A 23,284-nucleotide genomic window follows, 5' to 3' on the forward strand; every position below is an offset into this window, starting at 1 on the left:
TCCAGTTCTCTCCCCCATCACACCAAGGGGAAGTGAGTGAGTGGCTATGGGGGGCTGAGTTGCTGGCAGGGGCTAAACCACGACAATGAAGTTTCATGGGGTGGCATATCTGGGATCAACTGCCTGGTTGTATCCCTTCCCAACTTCTTGCACAGCCCACTAATGTACTCACTGGGAGGGCAGTGAGAAACGGGAGGCCTTGGTGTAACAGCTAAAATGTTAGGGTGTTGTCAGTATTGTTTTGATCACACATCTAAAATACAGCACCATAAAAGTTGCTATGAAGACACTTAACTTCATCCTGGCCAGAGCCAGTACTCTGTCTGATTGTAGCAGTCATCCACTTGCACAAACAATTTTTTTTAAGTTTATTTTTTCTAAAGAGATTGATAAAATTAAATGTTAGGACACTGCTGAGTTAGTTCATTATTCAGAAATACCAGAGTTGCAAATGAGTGTTTTAGATTGCTCAAAGAACCACCAGCACAGGGAGCAGCAAAAGAGCAGGTTTAATATTAAAATGAAAGCAGGACAAAGTTTGTTGACGAGGTTCACTCTTCTGCTTACCTGGGTGGTTAAAGCACACAGAGGAAAATCATACTCAAACCTGTAATCTATCAAGCTAAAACTAAAATCAACCTAAAATGATCTACGTAGAGGCTGGTGATGGGAAAAGGGTAAGGCTAAAAAGGAGTAAGGGAGACCTGCCCATTAAGTCACAGGGTTCAGAGTGACTTGCCATACTCAGCCCCAGACTTGACCAATGTTTTAGGCTTAAAGGTTTTGGCAGCACTTAAGCTTGACAGCACTTAGACTTAACAGCACTTAATTGATAGCCTAATTTAAACAATTTAACAAAAGATTCTTATAGAATTTACTATAGCACAATGGTAACTCACTTATAGGCCTAATTTACTTAAGAATCTAAGAAGGTGACATTCATAATACATAGGTGACATTCATAATACATTTGCTAGAGCATATTCACACGCCCACAGGCCTTAACAGTACGTACAAGGTGTATCTCTAAAAAATTCCCATCGAATTCAGGGAAGTACTCACATTGGATGCCTTTGTATCGTCTCAACAGGTTGATCTTTGAGGAGTGGGGGTATCAGCTCAGGCTCTGTTGTGAACTTCCAAGTAAATTTGAGAGCTCAGTGGCGCAAGAGGTGTCCCACTCAGGGAGATGCTGGTCACTGCCCACTAAGGTCCAAGAGAGCTCAAAGGGTCTCACGTAGGACTGCTGTTTATAGAGCTGCAAAAGAGTGGCCTTTAGTCATAGTAGTGTTCCATCCTCGCCAAAATTTGGGTTTGTAACTTACTTTGAAAGTTCAGTAACAAAAATGTTGTTCCACATGGGTTGTTATTCAGGCAAGAAAAGTAAGTTTCCAAGGCAGTTTTGTTAAAAACAGGAGCTCATCAGACAGCATAAGTTCCTGGGAGCAGAGAGTGTTTCCAATATGCTCACAAGGAGCTGAGCCCAGGTGCTGTTCATCAAGGCCAAGGCCTAATGAGCATTTCTGATATCACAGTGCAGGCCGAGAAGGGGATGGAAGTTGTACCACCAGAACCCCACCATTTATTTTACTTTGGGTGTCATTCAGCATGCAGAGAGGTTGGAATGAATGGTCTTTCTGTGGCAATTAAAGTTCACTTAGATAAGGTGCTGAATCTGACATCTGCAAATTTTTATTCCTTTTTAGTTTTTTATGAAGGCAACTCAGCTGGAACAAATGAAAGAAGACTATTCATGTGTTGAGAAAACTCAACAGAATACACGTATTCAGATAGAACAAGGAAGAGAGGTATGTAAAAGTTAAAGTAATTATTAGCACTGATCTGTGCACTGTAAGAACTATAGGACTTAAACTGCATGGTTTTGATTTGATTAGGTCTTAGTGACATTAAATTTTACAAAAAACAAATCTTTGCAAGATTTCGCACTACATCACAACTTTTTGCACTCGTGATGAACCTCTCCTTTTCTTTTTTAAGCGTCTTGAAGAACTTAGGCAGATTTATTTAGAAAAAAAGGAACTCTACAAAAGCATTGCATTTGTGAATGACATGCGAAGACGTCTTGAAGAGTTGAAACATAATATGGCATGGGCAGTGGTAAGTGTCTTGCTAAAATATGTTTATTTGTATGAAATATACTTCTTTCTCAGTCTGTTGCTGATGTTCTGATACATGCTAATATAGGTTTCTTTTTAGGTGAGTGAGATGGAAAAAGAAATAGAGCCAATCAAAGAAGGCATCAAGGCTGAAGAAGCAAATACAGAGTTTATTCAGAAGGTAGAAGAATGGCAGGTACATATACAGTTTAAATCACTCTAGTTTTAGTCCCTGCCTCAGAGATCTGTCATGTAGGTTTTCTTGGGTATCATTGCCTACAGAAAAGATCAGTGATTTCAGGAGACCTTTGTAAGTCTTTGACTTCTTAAGACTTCTGTAGGTAGAAAGAGTAATTTTGTCAAATATTCATATTCACCTATGAAATATATATTTTTACAGAGAAATGCTAGGCATCATTATTGTGAATTTAGAATCATAGAATGGTTTGGATCATCTAGTTCCAATCCCCATGCCGTGGGCAGGGACACCTTCCACTAGATCAGGTTCCTCAATGCCCCAATCAGCCTGATGTTGAACACTGCCAGGAATGGGGCAGCCACAGCTTCTCTGGGCAACCTGTGCCAGTGCCTCACCACCCTCATGGGAAAGAATTCATTCCGTATATCTAAATTTCCCCTCTTTCAGTTTGAACCCATTACTTCCTATCCTGTCACTACAAAGGATGAAGAGTTCCTCTCAGGCTTCCTTGTAAGTCCCCTTCAGATGCTGAAAGACTGATATGAGGTCTCCACAAAACTTTTTCTTCTGTTCTTTGGGCTGAACAGCCCCAAAACTTTTCAGTCTATTAAAACTTCTTCTCCAAGTTTTCTTTATTAGCATTTTCCTTTTTAAAAAAAAAAAAATTGTGGATTGGTTTGTTTGTTTTTAAGTATTTGTTTTACAATTGAGGCATTTTTGCATTGGGATGAACATGTCTGTGTAGTACTGAAGGAACATTGTCCAGACACTGGCTTAACTTCTTTTGATGTCATGTTACTTGGCCTTATTGTATCAAGAGTCCTGTGTTTGAGTAAACCATGAGACAGAAAAAAAGGTTACTGTTTACTTCACAGATTTGGTAGTCTGTAGGTTTCCTGAGAATGTCCATTTATTAATTTTCATCTTTGCATGTCTGTAGTGGCAATGAAAAATTTTGCTCCATCACTACTTGTATATCATTCTCTTTTTTCACCAAAGGTAAAAGTGAATGAAGCAGAAAAAAAGTACAAAGCAATACTAGACAGATTAGAAACAGTAAGTGAAGAAGCACAAGCCCTTCATCCTCAGTGTATTTCTTTGAAGGCTGAAGTGCAAGCAAAAAGAAAAGCAGTCAATGAAATCGAGGTAGGCGAAAAGTTTGTACCAGTTTAAAGCTTTAATCTTGTCCATGTTCTACCCTTCTGTACTCCTGCATCTTTGTCTTGGCTTCCTAAATCCATAGTGCAGTTCAAAAGAGGTGGAATTTCCTGCCTAACTGGCAAGTAGTTTCTGGTCAGGGGCCCTGGGGCTTATATCTTTATATAGGTGTTAATCAGTGTTAAACTTCGGTCAAAATAAATAAATAAATTTAATTCTTGAAAATCAAGTTATGTTTGTCTGGTTTGGTGCCGTTCGGTATTTATTTACTCAAAAGTGTAGTTCTTTTTGAAGTGATTTCTTCTATTTCTTAAATTACTGTATCCTATTTCCTTCATAGGTGGTTTATAATCGTTTCAAAACGGAGTTAAAACGTCTGGGAAAAGACGACGAACAGCTGTGTAAACGAATCGAAGAACTGAAAAGCAGGTAAATACAGATACAGTGATGATGATGATGTATGTTTATTATACAGGTGTGAAAGCAGCGAGCTCTTCTGATTAATGAGAAAACCTGCAGTAATATGAAATACTTACTTAAACCTTACAGGGTCCAGTTAAATATTTGAATATTTCTGATCCTGTTTCTTTACATGCCAAGACTTTGACTAGGATGTGATGAGGTAACTGGGTAGCTAAAAGGCTTTTTATTTTTTTGTAATGATAATAGACATTTTCTAGCTTCTGTGATGTTACAAAACAAATATGCCTTAAACTAAATGCAATAGGAATGTAACTGGAGAGAGTTACATGTGATTACAAATTAAAAAAAAAATAAATAAAAACTGGGATTTATGCTTTGTAGATTTTGTAAATGCACAGAATGTTAGACATAAATTTCTGATACATAAATCTTCTGTCTGCTACAAGTAATAACGTTCATGTCATTTATAATTCATCAGTATGGTGTTAAAATATTGAAGTATATTCTTTTCTAGTGCTAATCAGGTTCCAGAGCCTGAAAAATTGGAAAGACAAAGGAAAATTGCGCACTTAAGGGAACAGTTAAAGGCATTCCGTGACGAAGAAATACTGATTGCTCAGCAGATGGATCAGTTTCAGCAGGCTATATATAAGTGTAGGGAAGAACATGCCAGGGTCAGGTAAGTTAGGCTTTTTGAATCTAACTGTTTTCCTTTGTTTTAAGTTATAGAGAGAGATCCCTTGTTATGTACTTGCGTTCCCTGAAGTATTAGGCTCCAGTTCCTTTTTCTTTTTATCCCCTTGTTTATCTTAGCACTCGCCAAACTTTTTCTTTGACACTTCCATGACTTAATTGAAAAACTTTTGGAAAATTAAGAAAACTGTTTTGTCATTAAAAGTGAAAGTTTTTAGTAATTTAAAACCTGCTATAAATCCATGCTGTCAGTTTAATATCCTTCTTTCTTCTTTCCACTATCTGTATCTTACTCTCTTATCATCCTATGGGCAGATTATGATTGAAATTTTTTTTGTTAGTTTAATACACTGGTATATCCTGATAGGATGGCACAAGATATGTAAAACATTATAAGAAAATATATACACTTAGGAGTAATTATTGCATCTCTAGTTAAGGCACATTCATAGAGGCTTTGAGGCAAGTACTTCAAGTACCAATTTAGTCCATACCCAAGCTGGAAAACCAAAGCACTCTGGCTTTGATTTGGAAACCCGAACTTGAACAGTATTATCAGAGGGGATTATGACAATGTCATTTATTGTCTTGAGGGATTTGAGAATTGTTGCTTATTGCACTTGGTGTATTAGTTTAAACATCTTTTATCAATTATTATAACCAATTCTTACTTTGTATTCTGTTGAAAGTCTTTTAGAAGACAGTGAAATTGAAGCATATCATTAGAAATAAAATAAATTTATTATCATTTTTTAGAAATAAAGCCTTGTAAAACTGTTGCAAAGTACTGTTGCTTTTTTGTCTCATGTTTCTTGAAACTATAACAATATTGTTGCATGTTCACTGTACCTCGATGTACTTTGAACTACTGACATCTTGATACACTGTGCTATTAGGAATTGAAAGACAAGGCTTTATAATTTTTTTAGTCCAATTAAGGCTCTATAACTACTGAAAAAAAATTCTGTTCTCTTAGGAGAGAAAACGCTGATGCGCAACAAGCACTGGATGCCAAGCAGAAACAGCTGAGAGAGCTGAAAGACAGTAAAACAGATACTTTGAAAAGATTTGGACCACATATACCAGGATTTGTTGAAGCAGTTGAAACAGCCTATAAGCAAGGGCACTTTAACAAAAAACCTCTTGGACCTATAGGTAAGAATAACTGCTGAAACAGGCACGTTTTCTCATAGGACTTCTTGTGTGGCTGCTAATGAAAACAGTGGTCTTTCAGGAAAATTATTTGTTCTTTAAGGAGTTTCAGATATATCTTTTTCTTCTGTACTTCCAGAACTAAAAGTTTTATCCTGGTAGTTTATCTTTTGCTCCTGTCATGAACTTGCTGACATCTTCTGGTTTTTCTCACTTTCCAGCTGTTTGAGTTGAGGTATTTTATGTAGCTAAAATAGCAAACTTTCAGTGCACCCCTCCAACTCCCCCACACCCCCAAAGCATCAGACTGCTGTGCTTTGGGTGCCTCGGTGGGTAGCACTATTCAGATCTTAGACAGATTTTGTTCAAAGTGTCCAGTGGCTGACTTGTGGGCTTGTCAAACTCGAGATGTTTTGGGTGGATCAACTCAGACAGACCCAGCTGAGATTTTCTTGGGAAGTTGGCCTTTATTTGTTTTCTGTCCAGCTCTGACAGTGGCTGCTGTTTTCAGTTTGTGAATGGGAGCAAAGACTTCAGCATATTCTGGATGTGAAGGCCAAGTACTAAAGTACGTGGCATTTACTGCAGAGTAAGAACATGTACTACAGAAGACAGGTGATAGATATAATGGAAATCTTCATGTTTAAGTTGCAGCATAGTTGTTCCACTGCCTTCATCCTTAAAGCATTAAATTGTTGATAAGCCATCTTTGCCTTTATACACTACTGCTGAGGTGCCATAAAATTGGTACCCTAAATGGAAGTTAGTAGACACCGGTCAAAAATATTGAAAGAAAATGTAGGTCTCCAACTATGTGTATGTGTCTCTAGGAACAGAAATTATATATTTATGTTCTCAGGGTTGCTTGTCTGTTGTGGAGTTTTTTATCTTTTAGTCAACTTCTTAATTTTTTTTTCTATTTGTAAGAAAGATTTATTTTAGACTCTTAAAAAAAACCTGCAGCACAAGACAACAATTAGTAAAAATATCCTACTGAATGTTTTGTCGTGGAACACAGCTCCTAAAGCCTTGCCTCTTATGTTTATTTAGGTGCTTTCATTCATCCAAAAGATCCTGAACTGACCTTGGCTGTCGAAGCCTGTTTAAAGGGCCTAGTTCATGCATTTTGCTGTGATAATCATAGCGATGAAAGAACTCTACAGTTACTGATGTCAAAACATTATCCACATGGATTTAGACCGCAAATAATTGTAAATAAATTCCAGAATAAAATTTATGATGTTAGACCGAGGTAAGTTATGTTTTGAAATTTGTTGCTTAACCTTCATGGTTCAAATTATTAGTTGAAAAGAACTATTTTTGATTTTTTTTTTTTTTAAGAATCTCTTGTGAGTTTTATAAATGATATTTTTTCTTCTTTTCTTCAGAGCTGTTTATCATCCAGAATTCCCATCAGTACTGACAGCATTGGAAATAGATCATGTAATGGTTGCCAATTGTTTGATCGATGTGAGGGGTATAGAAAAAGTCCTGCTGATTAAAGTAAGGCTTTAGGCTCCCTGTTGGTCTTTAAAGAAACTTGTTTTCTCTGTGTGGAGCATCTGGAACCTTCATTGGTAGTGTCTGTAATGGATAAAAGGGTAGAGCAAGTTTTGTTTCCCTTCCTGCCTGAGGAGAGGTGAGGACCCTGATGGAACTAACGACTCTTACTTTTTGTGGATTTTATTTTCCTCCAGAATCTCTCGTCCCAGTTTGTCCTCTGGCATTCCTACTGGAAAACAGGCAGCTCATGCTCTGTCGAGCGCAGAGCTGACTGTTTATCAAACATGGCTGTCACTAAATGTATGTACAGCTGAACTTTCTAGGCTTTTCTCATGGCAGGAATATTAGATTTGTTATTCCCCTCCTACCTTACCTAATCACTGATTTTCATAATGTTACCATCTTTGAGCCCTGCCTGAACTATGTCAATTGAATCTGAAGTATTGCGTGGAAGAACTGATGCTTCTGAATAGAGAACACTATTGCCTTGGACAAAGGCACTTGTGACCACTTAGTCTGGCACTGTCAGTGTTTTTTTTTGGAACATGTTTTTTGGTAATGTTACTGATGTTAAACTTTAATTGAATATTGTTTGATGTACTTCATACCTTGCTTTGGAAGATGGTTTCCTGTATGTTTATTCCACTTCTGACTACTAAATACACTGTGCATAGTAACCTTTTGGTTAGTGGGGTTTTTTTTTCCCATGGCAAATTACAAGGGATTGATTAGACCACAGAATTTAAAATGTAGATAAATTTGTAAAAGAATAAAATAAATGAGTAGCTAGACTTGCTGGGTTCTTGAGAACAGAAATGTCTTGTTCAACTAAGAAAAGTAGATTCTTGACATTATAAATTTTTTTCCACATTCTTTCATTACTGTATTTCTTATTTCATTAAGAATTGAAATTATTTCTGGATGAGAGCATCTAGACAACTTTTAAATTGTTATCTTTAATTGTTGTTGCTTTTCTATTGGTATGATAAGGCCATTGTGCTTTTCAGAGCAACCGTAGAGCTCGTGAGGTAATGCAGTCCAGTCATCCCCCAGCAAACTGTAAAGAAGCTTTCACTGGTGAAGGTGATCACGTCTTTGAAAGACGGTATTACTCTTCCAATTACTCCAGACCCAAGTACCTTAGTCAAGATGTTGAAGCAGAAATAAGGTTAGCATCTTGTAATGTTGTGTTTGTAAAAACTGTACTTGTTGACATGAGTAGTGGAATTGCTTATTTCTCTATTTGCATGTACACTACTCTCTAATCTCTCCATTTTCTTTCCGAGATTTACACTTCCCTCTTGAGAATTCTAGAAAATCTCTTTATTTCAGTGCCTTTCTGTGATAGGTACAAAGCTGCATTGTATCTAGTTATCTTTCAGCTTGTGGCAAGTAAGGATTTGTTGTGCTGGATACTCCAGGAAATCTTTCTACCTTCTTTTTTAGTTTACAGTTGGAGAAAATGAGTATGGAGTCAAAGCTGTTTCTTTTAAAATCTAACACTTGAACAGTGGTGTCATAGTTTACTGTAAGGGAAGCTTGATTTTCCAAACCAAAGTTGTTAGCACATATGCTACTACTGGTTTCAAACTTTGCATCTGTGCTTTCTCAGGCTTTTGACTTCATTCATGGCAGGTATCTCACCTTTTATATTTTTAAGGTTTTTCTCTCTCATTGCTTAGTTATTGGTAGTTAAAAAAGCAAAATATACTTCAGAGATTGCAAAAGAACTGTCAATAAACAAATTGGCAACAACAGATTACTTTTGAGGCTCAGATTATATTAGAGACATATTAGGTAAATATTTTAATTTTAGTATTAATAGCTGATAGTATAGACTGAATTGAATGTTAAAATTAATTTCTATGAACTCAAAAGTTTTAAATATGTCTGTTAACTATACTTTCTTCATGTTGGTATATAATGAACTTCACTCAAAGATTATCTTAACTTTCTGTAGTGGTTTAAAAAAAACAGCTGGGAATTAAACCTCAAATAAGCCACTCCACTTCCACTTACCCCTCTCCAGTAAGAGAGGGCAAAGGCAGAGACTATGAGTTGAGATGACAGTTAACTGAAAACAAACAGCAATGGAATAAGAAATGCATAGTAATAGCAACAACCAGGACACTTTCAAAGTGTGACAGGAATTCTATTGCTAGTTTTGCCATGGAGGAATGATGTAGGCTGGTTGAAAAAGAGTGCATTTTTACGCTTTGTCTTGTCATTCGCGTAATTTTTGTGTTTTTCTGTGTGTGTCATAAATAATACCTGTGTAATATATCTCAATATCACTTTGTTTATAAAGTCACTTGGATAAAGAGATTGAAAGCAAAAGGGCACAGCTGACAGCATCTCAGCAACGTTTATATTCCATTGAAAATGAGATTAGGCAAAATGAAGATCATCTTTATGGTCATCGACGACACCAAAAAGAACTACAGGTAAAAATAAGAACAGTGTTAGTTTTTAGAAACTCATCAGTCTTTCCCTATTTCATTTTGACTCCTGCAATGTATTTTGACTGAGTGATAGTTTTTAATGTTTATCCTTACTTTTGTTGTTTGCTTTCCTGTTTTGTATGTTCTTAATATACTCTCATAATTTAGGACAGAATGATAGGACATCAGTCCTAACATATGCTGTTGTTTCTGTTTGATATCTTTCTTCCCCTTTGTGCAAAATCTCACAAATTTCTACTGCTTGTTTTGACACTAATAGTGCATGGAGCGGACACTTATACCATATAATCCTTCTCCTTTATTTCTCTTGAGGCTTGCCTCTTCATTCCCAGAATCTTGCTTGTTGTCATGCTCTTCATATAGACTCTTATCCCATTTTGGTATGCTGGGACATGTCACATCTTTAAGTTTTCTTAATTTTAATTTCTTTAAAACCATTTTACAACTGTTAGCTTCCTTTTTGTGTTTTCTGGTACTCCTAGGTAGGAGATTGGGTACTGGAACAGGCTCCCCAGGGAAGTGGTCACAACACCAAGCCTGACAGAGTTCAAGAAGCGTTTGGACAATACTCTCAGGCGCATGGTGTGACTCTTGGGGATGGTCCTGTGCAGAGCTAAAGGTTGGACTCGATGATCCTTGTAGGTTCTTTCCACTCAGCATATTCTGTTATTCTGTGATATATATTTGTGGTGGCCAGTGATGCTCCAGGTAGGCAGTGTAAGCTAATACATGCTATATAAGGCTATATTCAGTAAATTACAAATAAGAAGCAGCAAAAAAACTGGCATGTGGACTGAAATGCTGAAGATAAATATTTGAAGAAAAAATAAAATGTATTTTATTCAATTCTTATGTTAAATACAAATGAAATAATGATTTAAAGTGCACATGACTTTCAGATCAAGTTATATCTTATGAAAATTAATTCCATAGGTAGGTGTGAAGAGTTGTCTTTTGTTAGTCACTAATGAAACTAAAAAAAATCAAATATCTTCTGTGATGACTTAAATGAACAAATGTGAACTTTTCTCTTTAGTTAACTTAAGGATGTGTTTGGATTTTTTTCAGATAAAAATAAGAACAACAAATGGAGAAATAGTAGATCTTGAAAATGTGGAAGAACACCAGTCAGTGGACATCCGTATATTAGTAAGAATAGATTATCAAATTATCTCTAATCATCATATGAAATGATGTCTTTTAATGTTGGCAGTGTTTTGAAATAAGCAAAGTTGGATGAATAGTCAAGAATGTAACACTTTCTGACATTGTAAACATTTCTGTAAACGGAGTGACTTTATTTATTTTTGGTGATTTTTAAAAATATTTTCCTTCTTTTTTTCTATCTTTCTCTTTGATCTTTTGCTTCCTTTCTCTCTTCCTCTTCCCCTTCTTCCTTTTCTTCTTCTGCCTTTTTCTTTCCTCATTCCAGACGTGCAGTGCTGTAAGACTCTGGTTAGGGAGAAGTGACATTGTAGGTTTGAAGGTCAGAAGTGGCATCATCAAAGCATAGGTAAAGGCTACCCTGAAGCATAATTAATGCCACAGCACAGCTGCTCTGCCCTGAACCCACAGGTTCTTCCTTTGCTGTAGCTTCACCATGCACAAATTTCAAATTCATGTATTGCCCTAGGGACGGATATGGTAGGATGATGGTTCCTTCAAAGTTCTTATTGTTATCAGTGTGTTCTTAGAATGTGTGCAAAGTAGTTTAAGAATAGAGAAAATTTTTGATGATCTATTGTGATTTGTGTATTGGTGGCTGTGAATTTGAACTGTTGCTCTGTAATATGCTGATGTGTAGATGGCCAAGATTTAATTCTGAGAATTATGCTGCTAATAGTAATCTTGACTGCAGTTGTTTCAGTTAAATTCCATGGCGGTTTCCCCACTGTTTTATGTGGGATCAACAAGAGTCTAAGTTGACCAGATTTTTTTTTGCTTTAATTGCATCTGGTGTTGGCACGAACTCACCCTTTTTTCGGTAGTCTGTCTTTCAGTGTGTATACACACATGTGTATGTAACTAAACATTTCAAAATTTATTCAAAAAGTAAAGAATCAGTACAGATTCTGAAAGCTCTTACAGAGTTTCTCTTTTCCAGATAATTTAATTCTGTTGGGTTTTTTTTAAAAAAAGTATATTATTTGATGAGATGGAAGATAGTTTATTAGTTTTTTGTAGGAGAATATCTTCCTTTTTAAAAATTACTGGACACTTGCTTGTTCAACATCAACGTTTTTACAGTTGATTTCTGTTAATGGTCCTATGCAGCTGTTAGATGTATGTATTTGCTTCTCCTCATTCCTTTCTTGGATTTTGGTTTTTGTGTTTTCTGTGCTTTCTGACCACTACTATGGATTAATTGCTCTTTTTTCACTTGGTATTGATTTTCATTGCTACCTTGATTTAACAATTGTTTGATCGTGAAGAAGACTCAGCAGTACAAAGTTTCATTTACGTATTTTTCCCAGGTTTTGCAATATTTGTCTTTGTGAATCAGAAAGTATGTATGGTGATAATTCCTTAGGAATGGTCTGTTTTCTAAATAACAACAACAATCCACTTACTCTTCCTGTATTCCTTTGTATACTGTATGTACATATTCTGTCATGGATCCTGAAGGAAGTTTCCTTATTCTTTTCATTTTTTTCGTCACAACTCCCTAATAAAGTCCTTTATAATTATGAAATTCCACTTTTATTTTGGAGTTTGATTTAGTGGTCTCCTACAAGATTTGTCAGTCTCTTCTTTTAGGCTTTCATGACAATTACATTGAGCTGCTCATGTTCATATTAGAATTTTAGAGTACTTCATGTAATATTGTACCCTGATAGTAAAATTAAAATCTGGTACAGTAATTTACAAATGTATGTTTCCTTTTATTATTCCTCACTTTAATATATTTTGACAGCAAGATGAAGCTGAAGAAAATAAGGCTAAGATGGAATCTGTAAAAGAAGACATGCAACTACAAAGCAGAAAAATGGAAGAACTGAAAAATATTCTCCTGGAAGCTGAAAAAAAATTAAAAGAAGTGAAAGAAAAAATTCATGAAGTAGAAGTTGTTGCTGGTCCAATTAAGGTAATAATAATTTCATATTGTATTTTTTAATTTGCTCCATTTGTGTGGCAAGGAGAATCAGGTTAAGTAGAGGTGAGGCAGGAGAAAAGATCGTACTGCTTCCTCATACACTTAAGGTCTGCCTATAAAATGGAAATGGAGCATTCCATCTAGAGCATGTTGAGAAATAATCTTGGCAATATTTTGAAGGTGATGTTGGTTGTTAAGTGTAGTTGCTGTAGTGTTTTATGTTCAAAGAGAGTTCATTTCCAGGTATCTTTAGCCATGGAGTGAAAAGGAAGGAAAAATAGTTTCCTTGGCTTTCCGTTTTTGTGCATCGTATTTGCTGGTTTGGCTTGTTTCTTTCTAGGAAGCCTTGGCTAAGAATGTTCATAACTGTTTATTTCTTGAAATAGCATTTGAACTTCTGTATGAAGTGGTTGTTATTCTATGAAGTTGCATAATCCCAGAAGGTACCAGTACCTAGTTTTAATTATCCAAGACTACAGAAGGCACCTGTAAAAGGCAGAGAAATACCAAGACTGAAGATAAATAGCAGAGTGGTGACATGGAAAATGTGATATTGGCAAGAACTAATGGTTTGAAAATGGAAAACAGAAATAAGAGTCCATCACATTTACAGTATTGTAAACTTGTAGAAGGATGGAATGAGGAAAAATGTAGAAGGATCACTATCCTAATTTCTTATATGTCTCACTTAAACTGTATATTGCTATGTAGTCAGCCCAAATTAAAAAAGTAAGAGCAAACAAAAGAGGAAGGAAAGAGGTCAGGAAAGCAACCAATAAATATGTTCTAATGTATCTAATATGGAAATTCTAGATATATGATCTATTTTAAAAGAACCACTGTGTAAGAAAAGAGAATAGACCTATTCAGAATATGAGAACATTATTATTGCTTGTTATTTGGAACACTGAACACAATAGAGGGCGGCTCTAAAATTCCTGAAAGGGTTTTAAATTAGATGTGTTGTTAAGTGTTCTACAGTTGTTTAATAACCTGTAAGTTGTGGCTTTAAGATAGGATTTGAAAAAAGTAAGAGCATCTATTATTGTTGTTGATGTTTGGTTTTCTTGTTTGTCATTTTGGGGGTTCAGGGTGGTTTTTATTTGTTTTTTTTTATTTGGTTTGGGTTTTTTTTCTTGTTGATTGTTAAGCCATCTAGTGGACAGGGACGAGGAAGAAAATTATGCCTTAATTTATGTCATTCTTTGTACCTCTTTGCTTCTCTGGAAAGATATATCACTTCAACAGTATCAACACTTATATAGTATAGAAGTTGCTGGGGAAGGGTCTGGAGCACAGCTCCTGTGAGGAGCGGCTGAGGGAACTGGGATTGTTTAGCCTGGAGAAAAGGAGACTCAGGAGGACCTTACCACGTTACAGCTACCTGAAAGGAGGTTGTAGCGAGGTGGGGCTCGGTCTCTTCTCACAGATAACAGAGGAAATGGCCTCAAATTGCACAAGGGGAGGTTTAGATTAGATATTAGGAAAAAAATTTTCACAGAAGGGGTGGTAAAACAGTGGAACGAACTGCCCAGGCAGGTGGTGGAGTCACCATCCCTGGAAGCATTCAAAAATGTGTGGAAATTGCACTGGAGGACATGGTTTAGTGGTGTTTATGCTGGTGGTGCTGGGTTGATGGTTTGACTTGATGATTTTAAAGGTCTTTTTCAACCTTAACTATTCTATAATTCTATGACTTTGTATTACAGGTATAACAGGACACTGAATTTTCACACAGAAATGCAGTTCTGGTTGATGTCTTTACACAGTCATCAGAAATTCTGGGTAGAATGTAGTGTAAAAAATAAATATATATTTTTGAGTTTTAGGAGAAAGGATGGCTTTTTCAAAGAATAAAACATCACTTCAAGATATGATTCCTAAAATCATTGCATGTATTTAATATGTCCTTGTCAGAATTGAGTATAGACTCTCTGATAAGCTGCTGTTAAAGCTCCTGGACTCTAGAAGGAGTAATCTTACTGAAAGGAAAATCAATTAGACTGTGTTAAAAACAACCTGTGATAAGTCCATAAACATGTGGAGAGATTCTCAGGAATCTACCCCAAACAGCTCTCATCATGATTTGTTCCAAACAGGATGAATTAAACCAGGCTGAGTCAGAAATGGAAAGCAGTAAACGCCATTTGCAGCACTATGCAGACAAACAGAAAGAACACTTGGCTTGCATAGAAAAGCTCAAAGAATTGCTGGCTGCCAAAGAAAAGGAACTAGAGGTATGTGTGATTTTTTTTTTCTTTATTGAAATCAGATGGTCATGATCCTTCTAATATTTAATAATAAATCATTCCAGTTGTGTGACATACAGACCATGTTAATACTCAGCTACACTGAGTATTCTCTCAGGTATGTCGTAACCTGACCTTCAGAATCAAGTAAAAGTAATTTTGTGTAAGTGAATTGAGGCCTCTTTTTTTCTGGCAGGACACAATTTCTGTCTTGACAGATAAGCTAGGGATTATCCATCTAGGACTATTTCTTCTGTTTTTTGCAATGAGAAGATAAAAATGACTTAACCTTAAAATTTGCATTTTAAGTTAAATTGAATAATCCTGTTCTGGTTTCTTGGATGCTATGTTTTTCATTGTACAGACCCCATATCTGATCTTTTGAAGGCTTAGCTAAGCTTTATTAACTAACTTGGAAATGACATCCACAAAGCCTTTTGGAAGACTATTTAATTATGGTGATTTCCATTCCTTATTTATCTGTATTAGCTAAATAACTGTGATATTATCAAAAATCTGAGATGGATACAGTTCTTGGCACTGAAATAACTATCTACCTATAAATATCGTTAATAAAATTGTTAACTGGGTTTTCTGTGATGAATACACAAAGAGCAGCACAAAAACATTGTCTTGTTTGGAGACCGTGTTTTTCCATAGCCTAAAATATTCATTGCGAGGACTAAACAGATTTTTAAAAAAATGTATCAATTAGTTGAGCTTCAAACATTACTTTAGGAAAAAACGGCGCAGGCCAGGCAAATCTACCCGGAGCGCATCCAGGTCAGCAGGACTGTTAAGAGCCTTGATGCAGAAATGAATCGCTTCAGAGAGAAGATAAAATCAGAAACTAGTCTCCATGGAAACAGAGAAGAAATAATACAGTAAGTCATCTTAACTGTGTAAAGTTGTTCAGGTAAGATGGAAAAGAGAGGGGAAGGAGGAGTTTTCTTAGTGACTCACTGTGCATTTATGTGTGTTTTTAGTACTTAAGCTGTGTGTGAAGGTATGGAAATGTACTGATTCGCAGTCAACCGCAGACCTAAATCAGTACTGAACAGATTTAGGAGTCCTGAAAAACCCTCCAGTGATTTTAAACAGCAGCTGTACTATATATATGACATTACCAGTAATTAGGTACCCTCTTAGTGTTCAGAAGTATCCCAGTTATGACTACACAAACATAACTCACCATTGTTCTCTGATGCATTGAGTGTTATCATACTTCTAGTTTGAGTAACTAATGCAGAAGTTAGAAAGTTACTTGATGTTTTGAATACAGTGTCTTGCAAGGGAGAACTCCCCTCGGATATTCTTGAGCATGGGGAACCCAATCATTCATTCTCCTTGATGCCAGAGTTTATTTTCAAAAGAATTAAAAATAGAAATAAGATTTAATTTTTGACCATTTTTTATTTGTTAACAGTGTCTTATTTGACAATCAAATGCTTTTAGATTTAACATAAATTCTTACAAAAGAGTTTTCATTTGAATATTTTATCAAAATGATTTTCAGCATATACAACAATAGCTTAGTTTTAATGTAATGCATGCTAACTAAACTTTCTGTTAATCAAAACAGGCAATTTCATGATGCAAAGGAAAGATATGAGGATGCAAGCAGTAAAGTAAAGAATTTAAAGAAATTTTTTAGAGTGCTGGAAAGAATCATGGCAGAGAGGGTCAAAGCGTATCAGCAATTCCTACGGTGAGTTAATTTTACTGTAATTTCAGGTTTCAGATAAACTGACATCTAAGTATGTTCCCATATTCCAGGGTGAAAATTAAAGAGCAGACCAGTGAGAATGCACTGTCTTTAGGCCAGTGTTCACAACAATCTTTGTAACCTAAGCTTGCTCTCAGTTTCAGTCCTGTCATTCCTGACAGTTTAGAGGAAGCCTGGACTGACAGCTGGAGAAGCAGTGTGATAGTGGAGGCTTATTTTGCTTCACACCAAAGACCTCGACTGTGCTGACTTCATCCAAGGCAGCTATGTCTGAGTGCTGATTTTGGTCAGTAGAATATCATCAACGTTCTAGAATTGAAATAATCTGGACTGTCACCCATTTTTATTGAATATAATTACTGGTGCTGAGCTCACATAATTTCTTTGTGGGCCAAGCACTTTTTCTCTGCCATATGCTGAAAAAATTTGAAGATCTCTATTCAGATTCTATAATTTGACAGCTTCTTCTCCATACTGGGAGTGCACCTCTTCTTTCTTGCTTCAGTTCCTTAGTATCCTATATGTATCCATGAAGATTTTGTGGTGGCCTCCCTTTAAAAGGATTGATGGTCTCTTTTCCAATGCAGCACTTCATCATCTATCATTCCCTTCAGCAGAAATTAGGCATATCTTTGTTCGCTCTGCATTTTTGTACTTTTTGATCTGGATTTGGGGGAGATGCCAGTATGATCCTGACAAATAGTGATGATGAGGAGAATCCCAATCTTTGCAGGTGGAAGTACAGAGATAGTAGTGGGCAAGATTTACTTCCAGAATCTGATACTTGCCTTATGGTGCCCGCATATGTCAAATTGAATCTTAGGCCTGGTGCCCAAGGTTGAGCATGAATCCCACCTTACAATGTGTTAAAGAACCATAGTTCTTTCTTGGACGAACTGTCATGTGTTGTCTATTGGGCTAGAATATGCTAGAATTGAGGGGGTGGGCAGAGAAATTAATACACAACTCTCTTTAATTCCCAGAATCTACCAAAGGCCATGTAAATTCCTTACTGTGCAGTCCTAGTACTGCATAGGGGAGCAGTGGAATGTGGTAATTGTCTGTTGAAGTTCTGGAAAAATGGTGTAAAAAGCTTCCGGTCTATTAAAACAAATTCTAGAAAATACAAAAATGTACATCTGGATTTCTTACCTCCTTGCTTTGTGTCAGTGATTCTCTGCAGATGTTAAGGATTGAATGTCACCCACTTAAGAGCATAATTGATTTGGGGAAAGTGTTATTAATGGAGCAGGCCTTAATACTTAATGATGTGGGATTGTTGATAAACATCTGTTGTCACTTTTTTATGTATTGTAAAACTTGCTGACCTAATGCTTGTTTGCTTGATTTAAGTATCCTTTCTATACGGTGCAAAAGCAGCTTTGAGGGATTATTGCATGTTCGAGGTTGCTCTGGAAAAATACTTTTTGATCACAAGAATGAGACACTTTCCATAACTGTAAGTTATTTTATATAATTTCAATTATCATAATATGTAATTAATTATTACTTTTTTTGATCTCAGGTGCTAGGGCTTGTATTGCAAAGGATAGAATAAATTGTTCTTCTCTCTCCAAATTGTGATACAGTAAACTGTAGAATGTTGTTGAAAACTAGCAAAAAATAAAAAACATTGCCATCTTAAATGGGTGGGGTGCTAGATTACAGGAAATAAATTTAGATTGTTGTCTTGTACCAAGGAGAAGAATTCACTACTGAGTCATCTTAGAAAGTCTTTCAAAGTAACTCATTCCTGTTTCATTGATAGGAAGTTCATTATTTGTGTGATTGTGTAATGGCTCTAGTTGTTATTTAAACAACTTTTAGTGACTTAAAGCTTCAATACTGTGGGGGTTTTTTTGTATCTTTTAACATACATCCCAAAAAGTCATGGGTTTATATACTTTTATTTCTGTGGGAGACTTCAGTTTTAGGAATTAAGGGGAAAAATATGCAGTGACAACATAAATACATGTTGTTGCAGTCCTAATTAAACAGGTGTAGCACATGTATCTGAAGAATCAAACTCAGTCCATAAAATATCAAATCATTACCTGACTTCATCAAAATAAATATTTTTAATAGCTAATATCTCATGTTTCTGACAATAGATCTATATTTAGTCAAGGAAGGTAAATTGCAAAAAGAAAACAATTCCCCCCCAGAAAAGATCCCACTCCAAAATAATTTTTCTTTTCCTGCTGAACTTGTTAAAGGTAATGCAATTAACAGGACAAGAAAATGCCTAAGTTTTATCTTACAGGAGTGCCACAAGATGTCATCCTAATCAATGGAACCAAAGGGCTGTTCACCATGTTTCATACATTCCAGTAAAGAAACTCTTCTGCCTTTAAAATTCCACTGTAAATCAATTACCTGATATTCTGTTGTAGCTGGTAACCATTGGATTTTACTGTAATGTAACTACACTAGCTAACATTTATGAACCATTGTTTAACAGCTATCAAAAATAAAGAATTGAATAAGAAAACACTGGCATAGTCATTCAGTCTGTATTTTACTGTGATAGAGGAAGTTGCAGTGATCCTAGAAATGTGTTATTAAATGGTTAGGAGCCATCCCATTCCAGAATGGCAGTTGCAGTGAGCTGCAGAAAATTGTTCTCAGGTGATATGCTCATGTATAATGTATTTGCTGTTAAAGTTATGATTCTGTTAGTAAGTCTGTGTCTCATGTCTAAAAATTGCTTTAATATTTTTATTTCAAGGTTCAGTTTGGAGATGAAGACAAAGCTTCCCTCACTGATTTGAGAGCCTTATCAGGAGGTGAACGTACCTTCTCCACAGTTTGTTACATTCTTTCTCTGTGGAACATCACGGACTCTCCTTTCAGATGCTTGGATGAATTTGATGTCTACATGGTATAATTTAAACTTAAACTACATCTCCTACTACGATTTATATAAATTTGTCAAATAGTTGTATTGTTACTTGTATTTGGTTAGATTTAAAACCACCACTGGTAACTAAATAATAAAAAGCCCCAAACCAATATCCAAATTCCCCAAACCAAAATTTAGGGATCTTGTTCACTTTGTTTAGTGTCTTTTGAAGCTTATTTTGTTTCTGAAGTTGGTGCCCAGAGATATGAGCATTTCTGTTAATGTACATGCTCAAGCCTTTGTTCAGCAAAAAAATCATAAATCAGCTGTTACTGTGTTTGTCACAGGTTGCCTCTGCATTTTGCTGTGCCTTTCTGGGCTTGGCATGTGGTTTCTGCCAATTTTGAGATCAATGTGGGGGTTTTTTCAGAGCAAGTATAGCAATTGAGTTCACTGTTGCTACTCAGGAAGTCCTTTTATACTTCACTTAGTAGCATCTTTCCAAGATGCTGAGATGCAGAATAATAATAAATACTAAGGTCATCTAAAACTGGTAAATTGTATTTTTGTTAACAGCATCCATGGATAGGACATTAACCAATTTTTAAATTTTTTTTAAATATGTATTTGCTCCTTATTAATACGCAGAGTGGTATTGTTTTAGAAAATAATTACTTCTATGAAACAAAGTTGGAAATGCATTAATTTTGTCTTCAGTGTCAATCACCTATTTACTGAGAATTACAGACCTAGACGAGAAAAAAGATAATATACTTCACATATAAAGAATTTTAGATTTAGATCCCTAGTTTCACGTGGAACAGTTACAGCAGCAAAACTTTGTTAGTCTCTGCTAGAAACAGCTTCCCATTGTGCATCTCTTTCAGTAAAGCCTGATGCAAAAGGTTGTGTTCAAAATAGATGATAATAACAGTAATAATCCTAATAAAAACAAGCTCCATAATATCTTAGGTTTCATGCAGCTCTTAAATCCTTTCAGGTATTATTGGGGCAGAATTTTACCGGAAACATTATTCTACTAAAATACATTTCATTTTTAGCATATCAATAAAGTGAGAAGTATTACATGTATATCCTAGCTGATTGAAAAACAGTGAGTAGGAGTATGTGATTATTCTGATAGAAGCTTTCCATTGTCCATGGATACTAAAAAGTACAGTTTAAGAATTTCCCAGACTATAATTTTTAGTTTTTAGAATTTAACCCTAATGTTTCTCCAGCTTAGATGTTATCAGACTTTTCTTTAGCAAACCTTTACTGTATAGGAATTAATTCTGGTAAGTGTTCCTAGAATCATATTTTGTGATGTGCTTACTATGGTCAACATTACTACCTGATAAATCTTTTGTCTTTAGGACATGCTTAACAGAAGAATTGCCATCGATATGATTCTGGAGAGGGCTAATTTTCAGCAGTATCGACAGTTCATTTTGTTCACTCCCCAAAGCATAAGGTAATACCATGGTGTTTTATTTTGTGGTAGAAAAATTACAAGGAATTACTAAGTTCTCTTGCAAGAAGTGTAACTTGAAAAAATTAAATATGAAGAGAAAGAAATTTTGCTTTTTGTAGCAGTAGAACATCAACAATTAGGCAGTTCAGTGCTGATAGTTCTCGGAATTTAATATTTTTTTTACTCCTCTTTACCTAATGTCTGTTAATATGGTAATTCAGTGGGACTTGAATCAGTTTATCTTAAGTAAAACAACTTTTTGAAATGTTTTATTTTGTCAAGCAGGTCCCTTGTTGTTTAGTGCCCTGTAGTCCCTCTCCCCTCCCAAAATTAACAGAAGACGTAGCATTTTTTCTATTAATACTACAGTACTTTCAAGGTGTTTGTCACTTGAGTTTATTTTATTTTATGAGTTTTAATATTGCTGATCTAGAGACTCCTAACTTACACCATGTTTTGAATTTTTGATCTAGTAGCTCAAAATTGTTCCAAAACCTCCATAAGTCCCTGGTAAAGCCATGCCCAGCTCAAGGGAGCAGTCACTGTCTAACCCCGTGCAGCTAAATGAACCCAATGTAACCAGTGAAGCCTGAAGAGGGTAATTAAGCAGTCTTCAAAATGAAGTCGATTTATTTTAATTGTCTTCCCTCACTAGAGTATATAAAAAATAGGGTAGTAGTGTTCTGTTTTTATTTCAGTGGAAATGGTTTTGTGGAGATTTTCTGAAACTAATAAGCATACAGGAATTTTTTGTGTGGTTACTTTTTAAAAGTTTAATAACTCAAGTGCAGTTTGCTTTTGTTACATTGTTACATGTTGCATGTTCAGCAAATATTAAATTTAACAGATATGGAGGCACCTTCAGGAAAAAATAATTTAGGATGATCAGTGTAGAAGCCTATGTAAATGGATGTTTAGTAACTTTGCTCATTCTTAGTGATTGCATGCGAGTGATTGCACGTGTATATAGTGCCTATAAGGATCTGTAAGGCAAATACAAATGGTATTCCATCACTGTTTTGTTTGGAGGTTTTTTGTAAAAGTACCTTTTCTCTAATTAAGGTTAGTCTAATTGTTAGAAATCACATGATGGAAATCAGTCCTTGTCTTTACCTGAAGCTTTTAGTGAAGTCTGGGTCCAATATCAGTTCAGTGAAGCCTGAATTTCACCCCGTGTTGCTTTTTTTTTTAAGATGGTCAAATTAAAAAGATGGAGTTATTTTAAGGAAAATATGTAATGGAAGGAATCAAATGGAAATATTAAATTTGTGGAGAAGAAACACTGTTTAAATGATGCATACTTTATTTTTAGATCTCTGCCTAAGAGTCCCCATATTCGAATTCTCTGCTTGCAAGACCCCGAAAGAGGCCAAAGACAATTGAATTTCCAAAATAGGACAGACTGTGATGAAGATCAATAAGTATCTCTCTGTGAATATGGCATACTATTGAGCACAAATGTGGAATAATATATATAAAGTTATTGCTTCCTGATGCTGAAGAAGGGGATGTTTTGTTAGATACTCTCAGGAAGATCTTTCTGTATTGTTATTATTAATTTTTAAAGAATTTACTTTGTGTGTGCACAGACCAAGAATAGATAGAGTTTGTATGATGAGAAAATTTTCAATGTTCAGTTGATATTTTTAGCTACCAACTAATAAAATTTTTTTATCAGTTGTTCTGTTTTTTCTTCTGGAAAAGTTGAAATATATTTTGTATAACTATTAAGTAATATTTTAATAAACATGAACTGATGAACTGATACTTGTGGTAATGTTTTAATGTCTCTACACATTTAAAATTAGCATTAAGTTAAAAATACTGGTTTCTTCCTAGCTCTGCTTTATTTCTTAAACATGTGCTAATTAATACATGCAGTAAAACATGTTTCATTGATTTTCCACTGGAACCACAGCAACTGAACATGAGAAACTATTAGTACTTATACTTTCATAATTAGAGAAGGGAAAAATTTATTTGCAGTATATTCTCTGGGTGTGGAAACAAGTCCTTTTATTTCTTTTCCTAAAGAGTTTGAGTTTCTTTGGACGTGAGCTTACAAAACTGTAATGGGTTTGTTACCCTTCCTGGAAGGGAAAAGGAACTAGATAGATGACCTGATTCATATTGTGCCAATAAGCAATTCCATACCATGTTACGTCAGCTCTGATATACAAGACATGAGAAGG

At 35.5% G+C, this 23,284-nt stretch overlaps 1 protein-coding gene across 2 annotated transcripts in view; it reads left to right on the forward strand.

Annotated features, from left to right (window-relative positions):
* The window catches only part of SMC6 (structural maintenance of chromosomes 6), a 39,688-nt gene extending 16,851 nt beyond the window's left edge, over nucleotides 1-22,837 (forward strand). For both annotated transcript variants that reach the window (XM_017824806.1, XM_017824807.1), the window contains exons 9-28: nucleotides 1,707-1,808; nucleotides 1,999-2,118; nucleotides 2,218-2,313; nucleotides 3,316-3,462; nucleotides 3,815-3,903; nucleotides 4,412-4,576; nucleotides 5,567-5,745; nucleotides 6,793-6,994; nucleotides 7,131-7,245; nucleotides 8,253-8,413; nucleotides 9,554-9,689; nucleotides 10,776-10,856; nucleotides 12,622-12,792; nucleotides 14,901-15,038; nucleotides 15,789-15,934; nucleotides 16,633-16,758; nucleotides 18,130-18,235; nucleotides 19,505-19,657; nucleotides 20,995-21,092; nucleotides 22,405-22,837. In XM_017824806.1, coding sequence (XP_017680295.1) covers nucleotides 1,707-1,808; nucleotides 1,999-2,118; nucleotides 2,218-2,313; nucleotides 3,316-3,462; nucleotides 3,815-3,903; nucleotides 4,412-4,576; nucleotides 5,567-5,745; nucleotides 6,793-6,994; nucleotides 7,131-7,245; nucleotides 8,253-8,413; nucleotides 9,554-9,689; nucleotides 10,776-10,856; nucleotides 12,622-12,792; nucleotides 14,901-15,038; nucleotides 15,789-15,934; nucleotides 16,633-16,758; nucleotides 18,130-18,235; nucleotides 19,505-19,657; nucleotides 20,995-21,092; nucleotides 22,405-22,513 — 2,640 coding nt within the window. In that variant the 3' untranslated portion in view covers nucleotides 22,514-22,837. The remainder of the gene's footprint in view (nucleotides 1-1,706; nucleotides 1,809-1,998; nucleotides 2,119-2,217; nucleotides 2,314-3,315; nucleotides 3,463-3,814; nucleotides 3,904-4,411; nucleotides 4,577-5,566; nucleotides 5,746-6,792; nucleotides 6,995-7,130; nucleotides 7,246-8,252; nucleotides 8,414-9,553; nucleotides 9,690-10,775; nucleotides 10,857-12,621; nucleotides 12,793-14,900; nucleotides 15,039-15,788; nucleotides 15,935-16,632; nucleotides 16,759-18,129; nucleotides 18,236-19,504; nucleotides 19,658-20,994; nucleotides 21,093-22,404) is intronic.
* The last annotated feature ends 447 nt before the right edge of the window (nucleotides 22,838-23,284 follow it).

The sequence above is a fragment of the Lepidothrix coronata genome, unplaced genomic scaffold, assembly GCF_001604755.1.
Source record: "Lepidothrix coronata isolate B3197 unplaced genomic scaffold, Lepidothrix_coronata-1.0 Scaffold113, whole genome shotgun sequence".
In the NCBI taxonomy this organism is placed as follows: Eukaryota; Metazoa; Chordata; class Aves; order Passeriformes; family Pipridae; genus Lepidothrix; species Lepidothrix coronata.